A 13,874-nucleotide genomic window follows, 5' to 3' on the forward strand; every position below is an offset into this window, starting at 1 on the left:
GAAGTGGGGCAGAGCTGGCTGGCCCTGGGGGAGAGAAGGACTGGTAAGACCCGTTCATCCTGAGTGTCAGAGAGCACCTGTCCAAGAAGAGCTCTGCTGGATGGAAGTTAAGTTTGGGTGGCTTCCTGAAGGAAGTGGCTTTGAGAAGAATCTTAGAGGTAGGCTGGCGGAGGGGAGGTGTCCTCTGGTAGTGGCAGAGGACCCAAAAGGAAGGCTGACCTTGGGAAGCTCAGGATGAGCAGGTGTGTTCAGAGCTCTGGAGTGCAGAATTATTTTAAACAAGGAATTGGTCAAATATGGTGGCAATTCTTCAATCCTTAATTTACATATCCAGTAGTCAGAGAAGTTGGATGTCTTAGTTGTACACTGTCGTGACTGGCTATGTGCACGCTCCTTGGGATTGCTGCAGTCCTGTGTGCGCACATGCACACATAAGTGGCGGCCCAGAGGTCAGTATCAATCATCTTCCTCTGTTGCTCTCCAACTTGCTTTATTTTCTTTTTGATTTTTAAATTTCATTTTATGTACTTGATTGTTTCCCCTGCATGTTGGTATGTGCAGCATCTGTGTGCACTGCCTGAGGAGGCCAGAAGAGGGCATCAGATCCCCTGGAGCTAGAGTTACAGACTGCTAGGAGTGGCCATTTGGGTGCTGGGAATGAACCCAGGTTCTCTGGAAGAGCAGCCAGTGCCCTTAACCACAGATCATCTCTCTGGTCCCTCCACCATACTTTCTGAGTTTCTCACTGAACCTGGAGCTCACTAGTTGGGCTAGACTGGCTGGACAGTGGGACCCAGGATCCTCTTATCTCCACTTCCCCAGTGCTAAGATTACAGACATGTACCTCCATGCCTGGGTTTTGGGGGTTTTTGGGAATTGTACTCAGGTCTTTGTGCTTGTGCGGCAAACGCTTTATCCAATGAGCCATCCCACCAGCTCCCACATTCATATGACACATTGAGCACATATGTATATGACTGTGTGTGCAGTCTCATTAGGTTCCACGCAAAAAGTTCTTTTCTATACTTTTCATAAGAAAAGGCCTGGGACCTTCTAAATCCTGGTGCTGGTGGGCCATACTCTCAGATGGAAGTAGCTTATCTGCCTATGTAGAGAGAGATCCTGGCCTCTGAGGTCTCATCTTGGCCAGGCCCCTGCGTGGCCTGGGTCTGCCCTGTCGTGTGAGCTGAGCCCAGCCTCAAGGATGCCTGTGGACCAGTTGTTCTCCTCGGGGCACTCGGAAAGTTATCTGGGGTCCAGATGCTGTGCTTGTCTGCACCAACTGATTCCAGACCCAGCATCCTGCCCATAAATCCATCCCCGGCATGCACAGAGCAGCCCCATCCAGAGAGGAGGACCATCAATTCTGATGTGATTATGGACCATAAAGGAGCAAATGATGATTTCTTCTTGCAGTCTACTTTGGATCCACGTGGGTGAGCCCCTCGCACAGCCCCCCCACCCCAAATTACATCTCAATCAGTGTTAAAAGCTGCCTGACATTTCCCTGTGATTTATGTATTAACCTTTACAGCAAGCGCCCAGCACTGATGGCTGTCAGCCAAGCGGGGTAGCAGCTCCAGGCCCTCCCTCTCGCTCTCTTACAACACCCCTGCTGAGAAGAGCCTCAAGGACAGGAACTCACAGGGTGACTCAGGCCAGCAAGGGGAAGCGTGAAGCCAAATACCATGGGCAGTGCCTCCTGGGAGGTACTCAGGTTATAGATTCTGGTATTCTTTAAGCCAGAGGTTCTCAACCTTCCTAATGCTGTGACCCTTTAATACAGTTCCTCATGTTGTGGTGAGCCCTGACCAAAAAATTATTTTTGTTGGTACATCATAACTGTAATCTGGATACAGTTATGAATTGTAATGTAAATATCTGATATACAGGACATTTTCTATGTGGCTCCCAAAGGTATTGTGACTCTTTAAACTTAAGTCTTGGAGTGAAGAAGATTGAAGAAATGGTCTCTATTTAGGGGCATATCAGCAGCTGGAAAGCCAATGGACAGAGGATCACAACTCTGCACTCCAAAGCCAGAGTTGGGGTCCCCAAAACCCCACCATGTCCGACATCCCCAAAGCAGTGCGCCGCTGATCTCACACCCGTCATCATTCGCCTGGGCTTACCACACCCACCCTCACTGTGTGCACCTTCAGCCTTGCTGGTGTGGGCACATGCAACTGCATATATCCGAGCCCCTGGTGCTTGGTGGGTGCTCGCACCTGGGTCTGCACCCCTTGTCACAATGATTCCTAGCAGCAGAGAGGCCAGGAACATGGCCCCCAAACTGAGATGTGTGTGAGAAGCCTGAGAGGCATACCCTGGCACCCAAGGATGGGTCCACACTGTGCTGTTGCCAGGGGATTCTGATTCCATGACCTGGAGGCCTCACTTTCAGCATCACCTTGATCTGGACCTTCAGTATGACAGTGGGAGCCTTCAGTCCTCCACTGAAGGCATTTCTCTGGGCACAGCGCTCAGCATCGTCAGGTAAACGTTGAAACTTTGGCATAATACCCCCGATTTTAAAGCTGTGGGTCGTGATGTCATGTGCAGTTGTGTAAGTAATATGGGGGAGGGTATCCCACAAACTTTAGTGACAAGGAAGATTCCGGAATAGTCACTGTGTAATGACCCACAGTTAACTCAGAATCAAACACAGGGGGAACGTCAGAGTGTCGGACACTGCTTGCGCCTGCTGTACGGAGTGACTTCGCTTCAGCCTTCTGGCTCTGAACACTCAGCGCATGCTCTCTGCACCGCACCTGCCACCACGCATCACAACGCAATGAGCGGGTGTGAGCGCTAGACTTCTTTTTGAATTTTAGCTGTCTTTGTTTTGTTATATGTGCACGAATGTTTCGCCCGCATATGTGCATCACGAACATGCCTGCTGGATCCCTTGGAACTGGGGTTAAGGATAATAGTCATCCACCATATGGGTGCAGGAAATGGAACCTGGGCAGGCAGAGATTCCTCTGCCTCTGAGAGTGCTGGGATTGAAGGCATGTGCACCACCGCCCGACCTCACAAGAGACTTTTAGTGTTTTCCTTCCATCATTCCTCTGGCGCAAGAATCAAATTAGCATAACTTTGGATTAGTTTGTATTAGCATATTTCATTTTTGAAGCTCCCATTTGAGTTGCTTACTTGAGTCCCATTTAAAAACAAATACATTCAAGGAATTTTGACTTGGGGTGAAGACAGAATCTCCATCAATTTCTGAAATGACCTTGTGCTTCCTATGTGTGTGACGTGCCGTCCTCGGCACAGATGACTATACAATCAAAATATGACCAACTCTAAACAATGTTGAAGTCACTTCTTCATCTTGAAGCTTCACATATTCCCTTCAAGATTTTATGTAAAAATAAACAAACATAGTTGGATATGGTGGCACACTCTCTTAAATCAACCCCAGCACTAGGGGGGGGGCAGTTTATTTTTTGACAGGATTTCCCAGTGTAGTCCCAGACCCCAATCCACCCAGTAGAAAAGCCTCTTTCCCCATCCTTACAGTAGAAGCCCTAGCACTGGGGGTCTAGTCTGCTGCTTTGGGGTCATGTGACAATCAGGCCATGTGATCACCTTTAAACCAATCTGTTTGTGTGTGTGTGTGAGGGGGGACACATGAGAGATCAGTCAGGTGATTATGTGCCAGTCAAGAATGGAGATGGGTGGGACTGGCCTGGGAAGGTTGTCACAGAGGCTGGCAAAGCTATGTGACATTTGGCTCTAGTGTTGTGGCCAAAGCAGACCCTCCTTAGAGGTTGATTCAGAAGAGCAGGTTACAGGAGCGAGTCCTCCAGGAATGGGACTGTCCCTCTGCCTCTAGCACACACATCACTGTTCCAGGGGAAGAGGCCCTGGGGGCCAGGCACAAAAGTGCCAAAATAAAATGTCTGCTGGGGTCATTGAGCCGGTGTCTACTGGACAAAGCGGCCAAGAGAGATGTGGGCCTGGAGGACATGACCCAGAGATAACTGAAACCATTTTTTCCACCTGCAGAGTGGGTAGCAGAACTAGGGAGTTGGTATGGCCTCCCCAGTGATTGGTTGGCCAACTGGTCTACCCTTGATGGACCTCAATTTCCTTACCAGCAGTGTGGGGACAGACCTGCCTTCCTTTTGCCACAGAGTCAATGTGAGAGCTGAAAATTCCATGTGCTTCAAGGTTGGAGGATATATTTAGGTGAGTTAAAGTCTGTAGGAGTTGATGGGGTTCCTCATTCTGATGGAATGCTGAGGTAGCAAGGACAAGGAACTGGGGTGCAAAACAGGCCTCTCCTAGGCAACTAAGAGGCCAATCATAGGGGCTAGCATGGCCCATATAGTCTAGCCTGGAGAAGCTCCGAGCCTTAACATAGCCTTGGGGTGCTCTCCTGACCTAGGCTCCGACCAATCCCTATCTCAAGAGGGCCTTCAACCTCTGGACTGTGAGCTGACAGGGGACAGCGGGAGCCTGGAGATTCTTGGCCAACATCTTTCCAGTCAGTTTATCTAAACAGAAAACTGAGAAATCATTCCAGATGTCTCAGAAGCTCTGGGCACATGTGGTGCGTTCTGCCTTTGTGTCTGGAAACACTGACCCACATCTGTGAGCCCAGGGCTTTCTAGGGGAAGCACGTTCCAGCACCTACCCTGCATTGGGACAGACTAGGTCCAGGAAGTCCGGATGGCAAGGATGTAGAGACTGACTGGGGCAGTTAGTTCCTGGGGTGGCTCCTGCTCTGCTGTTCGCCTGTGTCCTGTGTGACCTGGGTGGGTGGTAGCAGGAATACTGGAGCCGACGTGAACTGTGCAAATCCCTCGCCTGGATCTACAAGTCCCTGGGCAGCTAGCTCTCCATCCCTCTGGAGACAATGAAATGTCCTGCTTACTGCAGTTGTTCTTCACTGCCTGGGCTGGGCTGGAAGCTCTGCACTGCCCCAGGCCACAGAGGCCTGGATGGAGAAGGATGTGTCCCTGCACTTAAGAGCCACAGGGGTGTTTATGAGGCCAAGCCTAGGAGGAAGGCATTACAACAAGGGATTACATGTGTGAGGGCAGGAGGCGTGACCGTAGCAGGTCAGAGAGAGCCAGCAGCCTACCATGGACCAGATGCCATCTGAACGTGCTGGCCAGGATATCATCCTAGCTCTGCCATACGTATTTCAAATGTCACATGCTGGGCCTCTAGTCTGTGCTTGTATGTGTTGCCTGTGTGTGTGTGTGTGTGTGTGTGTGTGTGTGTGTGTGTACAGGTGTATGTTGTACACGTTGTTGCTCTGTGCACATAGGTATATGCCGTCATGCCTCCTGTCCTCACACATGTTGTAATGCCTTCCTCCTCGGCTTGGCCTCATAAACACCCTTTGGCTCTTAAGCACAGGGAGGCATCCTTCCCAGCCCAGGCCCTGTAGCCTGCAGCAGGGCAGAGTGTAGCTGTATACTTCTGTGTTCACTGATGTACATGCCTGTACATCTGTGTCCACACAGGTGTGTGTAAGTGTGTGAACCTGCATGCTTGCATCCTTGTACAGGTACATCAATCTGTACCCTATGTGCATACCAACGTGGCCTGTTCTTGCATTCCAGCTGGGCACGCAGATGCATAGAGAGAGCAGCAGAGCCCAGAAAACACTTGCTGACTGGGGACAAGAGGCCTGGGTGGGAGAGAGCATAGATCTCTTTCTTCCACTTGAATGCAGGTAGGCTGGGCACATGGAGGCCTGACTGCTTACCGTAAGCCTCAGCTTCCCCTGTCTGAGGAGACCAGTCACTCAGGGTGCTAGGTAGATCCCTCTCTTGCTGAACCCCACACAAGGAGCCTTCATGCTTGAGAATGCTCTCAGCCCCGTATCCCCGGGCAGATGCTGTCTGCAGCCTGGCTTTTGTTGTTTCATGAACCTTCCAGGGAGGCAGAGGCTAACAAGGCCTTCTGGGATTCTTGCTGGAACTCTTAGGTTCCTGTAGTGACCCCCCCCCCCCCACACCCAGTGCCCAGCCCTTCTTCCAGCTGTGCCTTCTACTTGGGGTTCAGCCATCTCCTGGCATGTACAGAGCCGTGGCGGCTGCCCCTGTCCCCCAAGTTCAGAAGTCACCCTCAACAGGAAAGAGCTATCTTGTCAACCCAACTTCTTGTCATGGAAGCAAAGCTACCCAGTCCCTTCCTTCCACCCTCATCAACGTCTACACCAGAGATTTGGAAGAGGGGAGGCGCTGGTTCTGATGTGCCCTGAAGGGTAGGGTTGTCTTTAGCAGGGCCCCTCCCACCAGCTCAGGGATTGTAAGAAACCCTAGACGATGGTATAGGTGGTCTCCAAAACACTGTAGTACATCCCTTGCTCCTTGGATCAGGGTGGGTACATCCCCATTGACACTTACAGAGAAAGCCTGGACTCAGCTCAGTGGCACAATACCTGCCTAGCAGGTGTGATGATCTGGATTCCATTCTGAGCACAGGTGGGCACACGGTGGAGGGGGCACAGAAAGAGTCTGAAGTTGGGTATGGTGGTGCACACCTGTACTGCCAGCATTTGGGAGGCCAAGGCAGGAAGGTCCCGAGTTCAAAACCACCTCTGTCTCAAAAGTAAATGTAAGCCTAGCTATGATGTCAACCCTCGGGAGGCTGAGACAGGATTGCCTCAAATGAGAAGCCAGCCTGGACTAGACAGAGAGTTCCAGTGACAGAATCCAGGACATGGCAGATGCTCCAAGCTGGGTTACCCTTGGCCAATGAAGCCTCTTGGTCACCTGGATTCAACCCAGAGCACAGGGCCAAGCTGAATAAAGCCCTGACATTCCCGTTCAATTTCCTTTCCTCTTGAGAAATGGCAGCGCCGTGTGACCTCCCTGTGTGTTTATTATAAATCTAATACCCCGTGTTTCAGTTCAGTGAGCGCACGTCTTATTTGGAACCTGGGCTTGAAGTCGCCTAAAGCTGGCCTGAATGTAATTGTACCGGTGCATACAAGATCCTGTTAATTTCTGTCGGGCCCCATGTGCTCCGCACTGGTTTGGGGATTGTCCCTTCTGCACAGTGGAGCGTGAGGACCAGGCGCTTTTTGCCCAGGATGTGACTGGCATTTTGTGCAGAATGAAAATGAAAATGTAATTTTGTAACTGTTCACAGATTGTTAGTTTGAACAACAACAACAATCAAAAAATCACATCACAGATCACAGGCCATGCACTTTCCTTTCCCTCCCTCCCTCCCTCTCTCCTTCCTTCCGTCCCTTCCTTCTTTCCTTCCTTTTTCTTTTTTGGTGTAACTCCTCCTGAGAGGGCGGTGGGCTCTGGTGATGTCCCACTAAGGCAGTCCTTCACTGATGTCCCACCAGAAGGGACCCCCCACTCCGCCCCAACATCAGCAACTGAGCTACAGTGAGGGTTCTGAGCTGTTCCAGATCTCTTTATCCCTGGAACAGTACTTCAGCTAGCAGATAGTCTATTTGAAGAATATTGCATTTATTTATTTTATGTGTTTATGTGTATCTGAGCAGACGTGTGAGGGTATGTATGTGTCACAGAGTGCACAGAGGTCAAGGGACAACATTTGGGAAGTAATACTTTCCTTCCACTGTGTGGTTTCTGGGGATGAAATGCAGGTAGCCAGGCTTGGTGGCAAGCACCTTTACCCACTGAGCCATCTCAACGAGTTTTTGTTTTGTTTTGGAGATAAGATTTTACTAAAGCCCTGTTTAGCCTGGGACTCACTATGTAGACCGGGCTGCCTCCCTAGTGCTGGGATTAAAAAAGTGCACCACCAAGCACAGCCATATATGTTTCTCTTTGATTATGCAAATGCGTGCTCATCGGTGTGCGGATATGGGTACAAGTGCCCGTGGAGGGCAGACGAAGGTGTCGCGTTCCCTGGGACTGGAGTTACAGGTGGTTCTGAGCCACTTAACGCAGGTGCTGGGAACTCGGGTCCTCTAGGGAATCAGTGCATGCTCTTAACCTCAGAGCCATCTCTTCTGCTCAGTAGACAGTATTTCTAACTCCAGTTTACCGCACCCGTGAGCAAAGACTCTCAGAGCAGTGCCAGGCAGAGAGAAAGCCTGGCACACACCAGACACTGCTGCCGTGATTTGGAGACCTGTCTGCCTGTCCCTCCAATGTCCCTCTCTCACGTGGCTGGGTTTCTAGGCTCCTGCAGATGGCCGATGCCTCCCTCACTGCTCTTCTCCCAGCCAGGGTGCTGGATATAGTGCCCAGTTCTGCCAGGAGTGGCTTTCCTGCACTTTTACCCTAGGAGTGGCCTTGTCACCATGTACCTGGGCAGATGGCCTTGCTCTGCAGTAGCTTTTCTTACAGACCCTCAGCCTGACTAGGAGGGACACCTTCCACCTCTCTCCAGTCCAGCCACTGCCTTCTCTGTTCCCCAGAAGATCTTTGATGGCTCCCACAAACTGGGAGACACAGATCAGCTGCCCTGGGAATGTACCCTAATGTATGCTCAAAGGCCAGAATATCAAGCTACAGGAGTTTATTTCTCAGATTCGAGTCAGCACACACTCGTCATGGGGCAGGCTAGTATATTTCAGCATAATCTGGAAGGCGGTCCAGTGGTAGAGCCAGTGGCTGGTAGATGGGGTGGGGCGAGCTTCCAGCATGATTGGAGTCAGACAACGATGGACCTGACATTGAGAGGGACACAGGACTGCCAGGGGTCCCATGATACCTATTTTCATTTTGACACTTTGGAGAAAAACCGGCTCCAGACTGTGTTTTAAGCCTAGAACTCTTGAGACCTCCCGGGACCCTGGCTTTGAGATGAGCCCGCACTAGTCTGGACCTCACAGCCCAGGTGGGGGACGGGGTGCATTCCTTGTAGTGTTATAATTTAGGAGGTGGGAGAGAATCTGGGTTTGGTGAGGAAACTGAGGCAGGGTGGAGCGGGGAGCCTGAGAACAGGAGGCTACTGCAGACCATTCCAAAAAGTTGAGATACAGCCATAGGCAGATGGCAGATGAAAACACCCTTGTCTCTCTGTCGGCCTCAGGTGCCCTAGGGATACTGCAAGGCCACCTATGTGAGGAGTGGGAAGTGGCTTCAAGGAAGTGAGAGGTCCAAGAGAGCGAAGGGGAAGCTACTCAGTCCTCACCCCAAGGTTCAGTCCTTCCCCAGCCTCCTTCTCAATCCCAGGTACCAGCATTGCAGAGAAGGATGGATGTAGAAAGATGGATGCCAGAGTGTAAGCCAGCAGGACAGCTCTGGCGGAAATGCAGGAGGTGTAGTAGTCCCGAGGTCAGAGAAGGGCCAGTTTGGCCTGGGGCAAGCATGGGACCTGGGACAATCTGGGATTGGGCAAGCTGGGATCTATTCCTATGCCTCCCTGTAGCCACATTTGCTATTGGATCTACTCTGCAATCCCCAAATCCTTTTCAGTTAGGGCTGGGCTCCCATAAGCTTGCCTTTTCTTAGGGTCTCAGCTTTTGGCAGTGCCCCGTTGTGCCCATGTTGGTGGTTATACCATCAGGGAATGTTTGCTACATTGACTTATCAACAACCCCTGGGAGGCTGGCTGCACCTGGTGGGCAGAGGCACCCAAAGGTACATTCTGCCTTGTGGGAAACGGCTCTTCTTCACTGCAACTCGGGAGGTTGCTGGGCCTCCCGCCAGATCCCACATGGAGGGCTTCAGTCTGAATTAGGTGTTCTGCCCTCTGAAGCTGGCTGTGCTCCCTCCATTTTCTTCTGGGGCTGCAGAGATTTGTCGTACAGCCTAAGAACTTTGGTTGGGACTAAGGTAACTCATGTATATATTACCCGCCTCTCCGAACTTGCACTTGGCAGCACCTCCCAACTTTGTTAATGGAAACCTACTGATCCATGACACGTGTGTGGCAGACATCTGCTCGGGGTAATGCGCTGGTAATGTACGTATCGATGATCAATCTGCGGATTTGCAAGAGCGGCATAAAGTATTTAATTATAATCACGTTGGGCGAGTCTGCGTGGTGGCAGCGACATTTGAATAGGTCACGGCCAGCCCTCACCCCTGTTATGTTATCGGTATTAAATGCCACTCACTCCTGACGTCGCGGGCTATCACACCCTGGCAAACTGGAAATGTCCCTTTGCTTCTAAGAACATGATTGATAGCCTCTGCAAAGTGACCGCCAAACCTCAAGGTACACCAGCCTCACCTGGCACCGTCCTCACCTCTCCTATCTGTGGCTGCGGACAGCATTTGGCAGTGAACCCGAGTGCAGAGGGACTGAGTCTCCCTAAGCTTCTCAGTCTTGCTCAGGGCAAGGGGTTTTCTGGTTTCAAATTAGACTTTGCTAACTCGAACAAACTGTCAGAAGCAAGCAAGCCAGCATCCAAAAGATGAAATGCACCTTTTATTTATTCAGTTGGTAGCAGAAAAAAAAATGTATCTTCGGACACTGTCTGAACCAACTCTGATGTGTGTACCATCTGTGTCACAAGCCACCGTGAGTTAATGCTTTTAGAAGGCCCAATAGACAGATACACAAAACAAGGATTCAGACAGAAGAAGCATGATCACAGTGCATGTGCACACACACACACACACACACACGCACACGCACAGGCACAGGCACACTCCTGACAGCACAGACAAGCGAGGGCAGAGGAGGAAGCCTGCATGGAGCAGAGCCCACAAGTATGATGGACATGTTGGTGGGAGCAGCCGAGTACTGGAAACCTACAGGTGGTATTGCAAAGGGGCAGGGCACTGCACCTTTGGCGAGGGCTTTGGAGGAGGGCTCTCTCTCTTCTTGTTGGGCTGAGGTGAGGAACAACTTCTAGGCAGAGGCTGATGCTCAACAGGGACTGGAGGTCAGAGAGTAGGAATACTCCCTTTAGGAGAGATGCTGCAGGGCCCAGAACCCCTTCTCTTTTCCCCAGCCAGTAAGGACTCTATGGAGAGGTACGGGAGCAAAGGGGATTACTCCATCAGGCTGGGACAGTAGCTAAACCTAAGAGCCCTCTCCTGTGAATCCATCCTGCCTCTGCCCACCTTTCTTCTGCAGTTCATTTCCAAGCTAAAGTGGGGATTGCCATTCTCAGTAGAGACAGTTTGCTTAGTTGGGGAGTAATTTTATCATTCATGGAAATAGACATGAGATTGCTAACATTTAAATTAAGTCACAGCAAACTGGGAATGCTGGGGGGGGGGAAGCGGGTTGGTGAAAACTGGCAACGGTGGGCGCATAGTTTCGTTGTGCCTAATTGTGTTTCTTCAACTGCCCATCTCAATGGCAATAAAATCCTTTGCATTTCAGATGGAGTACGCTTCCACTCCTGTCTCGAGCACACCACTGTGTAGTTTGGTGGCACTGTCCCCTGCGAGAAAACCTGCATGCAAGGAAGCCGGCAGGAGCTGAGTAGAATCAGGAGAACGTTCCCCTCCTCCTCCACTCCCCTCCTTTCTTCCTCTCTTCCCTGGATAGAAATTACATGCCACTTCAATCTTTAAAATTTCTTTTTATTCTGAAGCAAGATCTCATTAATTCTGCCCAGGTGGGCCTTGAGTCCTCCTGCCTCAGCCTCCTAAGTGTTGAGATGACAGGCCTGTGCCTTCATGACTGGTCTGGGAGGCACCTTTCTGCTGGGGACACAGGCTACTTCTGCTTGTGTCCCCCATGGCTGGACATCACTGGAAGCCTTGGGGTAAATAATAGCCACAGGATAGAGTAACATCTGTCTCCACTGTTCTACACCTCATTATGTTCAGCTGCAGGGAAGGCCTTAACCAGCTTCACGAATAAGTTACTGAGCACACTTTAACTTTGGAATGGGGATGTCTACAAAGCCACTTGTCACAGGACTGAGGACAGATGCTACCTGATTCCAGGGAGCCTCAGGTGATTTTACGGCGTGATGTAGGGGGTCGTTGGTTCAGTGAGTCCACAGCAAACCCCGAAGTGGGGCCAAATCTGAGCCAGGTTTTCCTGTGAGAGAACTGTTCTCATTCTTTATAAAGTCACAACATCACCATAAATACCTTTTATAAGAAGATCTCCAGATCTTTCCTCCAAATGGAGAGCTGAGTTCCCCTGGGGCAGCCTGGGAAGAAGTATGTAGATGTGGACCCGTCCAGGGTTCTTGATTCAAGATGCCTGGTTCAAGTCCTGCCTTTAGGGGAGGGAGCAGGCCCAAGTCCTCAACTGACTGCAAAGCTCCAGGGCCACCTCATGCTGCCCAAAAATGAAAGCTCATTTGCTGGGGCTCCAGCGCCTCCAGATACCTGGCTTCCTGGGAGTGACAGGGCGACCTGAGCGCAGGGAAAGGGTCCGGGGAAGAGAGGATGTAGTCAATGCTGAATTTGATGTCTCTGTGTGTGGCAGGGCTGACCCGGGCCTCCCGGTCTGGAACTCGCGCGCTATCAGAGCCCGTTGACCCACGCACTGCTGGCTCGAGGGGACCCGGGGGCCCCTCGCGCTTGGGGCCGCGTCTCCTCCGCCGCCGCCGGAAGTTGCCATTCTCGAAAAGGTCCAAGAGGGACTCGCAGCCGCCCGCGAACGTCCAGTAGTTGCCTTTACCCTTATCGTGGCCCTCGGTCCGTGGCACCTGAGGGAGTATGGGGCTCAGCGAGTGTCCCCAAGCCTGGGCAGCACGCGTCTCTGGCAAGTGCATTGCGGGCCCCCGTGGGGATCTGCTAACAAGGAACTTGCCTCTGTGTGGGCGGTGACACCCCTCCCCCTTCCCCGTCACCAAAGATGACTGGGGACACCCGGGGGTCCAGTGCGAGTGGCGGGAGGGGGAGGGGCTCACCTTGACGAAGCAGCTGTTGAGCGACAGGTTGTGGCGGATGGAGTTCTGCCAGGCGCGCTGGTTGGCGCGGTAGTAGGGGAACTTGCGCATGATGAAGTCGTAGATGCCGGACAGGGTCACACGGCCCGCGGGGCTCTGCTGAATGGCCATGGCAATCAGCGCGATGTAGCTGCGACAGGGGTGCCAGACAGAGGGGCTGCATCAGGCGGGGTGGCGCGCTGAAACCGCAGAAGCGCTGGTGAACTCAGACCTGCCCTGGGACTGGCCGGAACCTTTGAGACTAGATGGACACTCCCCACGCCCCCATGTACTGCAGCTCCAAGGACCTGCCAGCGCTCAGCAGTCAGGCTGAAGCCTCTACGGAATTTCTGAAGCCCTCCAAGATCCTTTGGAGCTTCCCGGTCCTTCTGAAGCCCCCAAGACCCTCTTGAACCCCTGAGACCCTCTGAACACCGAGACTCTCTGGAACCCCTGAATCCCTCTGGAATCTCTAATACCTTCTAGACTTTGCAGGACCCGTTAAAGCTGGCAGGGGCCTACTGAATGAAACACTTTCAGCCCCCCAGGACTCCAGTGGAGTGTTGGGGTGCAGAAGAAGCTGTCGTTTGATAATCTCCTCGCTCTTTCCCACTTCTACCGAGACCCCACTAGCCTGCTCAGATCTTGGTGGACCCCCCACTGGCTGTCTCCAGCGTGCTCTGGAACGTGCCCTTCTTCCTCAAAGACCGGCGTAAGGAAGAAATCCCACCTCCCCTAGTCTGGGTCAGGTGCGGATGACCCAGACCTCTACCGCTCTTGTGGGCCCTGTCACTTGCCCTGTGGTCACCTGTACGCTGGCCTTGTAAGCCGTTTTTCCTCGTCGGAGCTGCCGGCAGGGTAGTCGTCGGTGTCGTCATTGAAGCAGTTATAGGGGTACTGCGAGCTGTCAAACATCGTGGCCACCCTGTGCTGGTCCACCCTGGCACTGCCGCCGCCTCTTCCTCCGCGCTGGCCGCCTGTCGTGGGCCAGGCACTAGTTTCCTTTGACTGGGCCAACAGCATCTGCATGCAGGACGCGGGGAGCCTGGGCTTCTGGGGTCCCCGCCCGCTCCGCCTGGTTCTCTGGCGTCCAATCCCAGTGCGGGGGTTGTCCCCAGCCACC

At 52.2% G+C, this 13,874-nt stretch overlaps 1 protein-coding gene across 1 annotated transcript; it reads right to left on the bottom strand.

The window, feature by feature from the left end:
* Positions 1 to 11,891: 11,891 nt before the first annotated feature.
* Positions 11,892 to 13,750, bottom strand: Foxl3 (forkhead box L3). The gene is made up of 3 exons (XM_041646238.1): positions 13,560 to 13,750; positions 12,734 to 12,902; positions 11,892 to 12,529 (listed from the first exon to the last, which is right to left on the bottom strand). Exons 1-3 carry the CDS (start codon positions 13,664 to 13,666, stop codon positions 12,152 to 12,154), a joined length of 654 nt encoding a protein of 217 aa, XP_041502172.1. The 5' UTR covers positions 13,667 to 13,750; the 3' UTR covers positions 11,892 to 12,151.
* Positions 13,751 to 13,874: the final 124 nt, after the last annotated feature.

Source organism: Microtus oregoni, unplaced genomic scaffold, assembly GCF_018167655.1.
Source record: "Microtus oregoni isolate MIOR12 unplaced genomic scaffold, Mior012 000003F_ref0000135, whole genome shotgun sequence".
NCBI lineage: Eukaryota > Metazoa > Chordata > Mammalia > Rodentia > Cricetidae > Microtus > Microtus oregoni.

What these genes read in the sequence shown, in the direction of transcription:
- Foxl3 (XM_041646238.1), bottom strand. Translation starts at nt 13,666, where the DNA reads ATGTTTGACAGCTCGCAGTACCCCTATAACTGCTTCAATGACGACACC. An exon ending in CTTACAAGGCCAGCGTACAG is followed by an intron (nt 12,903 to 13,559) that starts GTGACCACAGGG and finishes CCCCTGTCGCAG; the next exon opens with CTACATCGCGCTGATTGCCA. An exon ending in TCAACAGCTGCTTCGTCAAG is followed by an intron (nt 12,530 to 12,733) that starts GTGAGCCCCTCC and finishes ATACTCCCTCAG; the next exon opens with GTGCCACGGACCGAGGGCCA.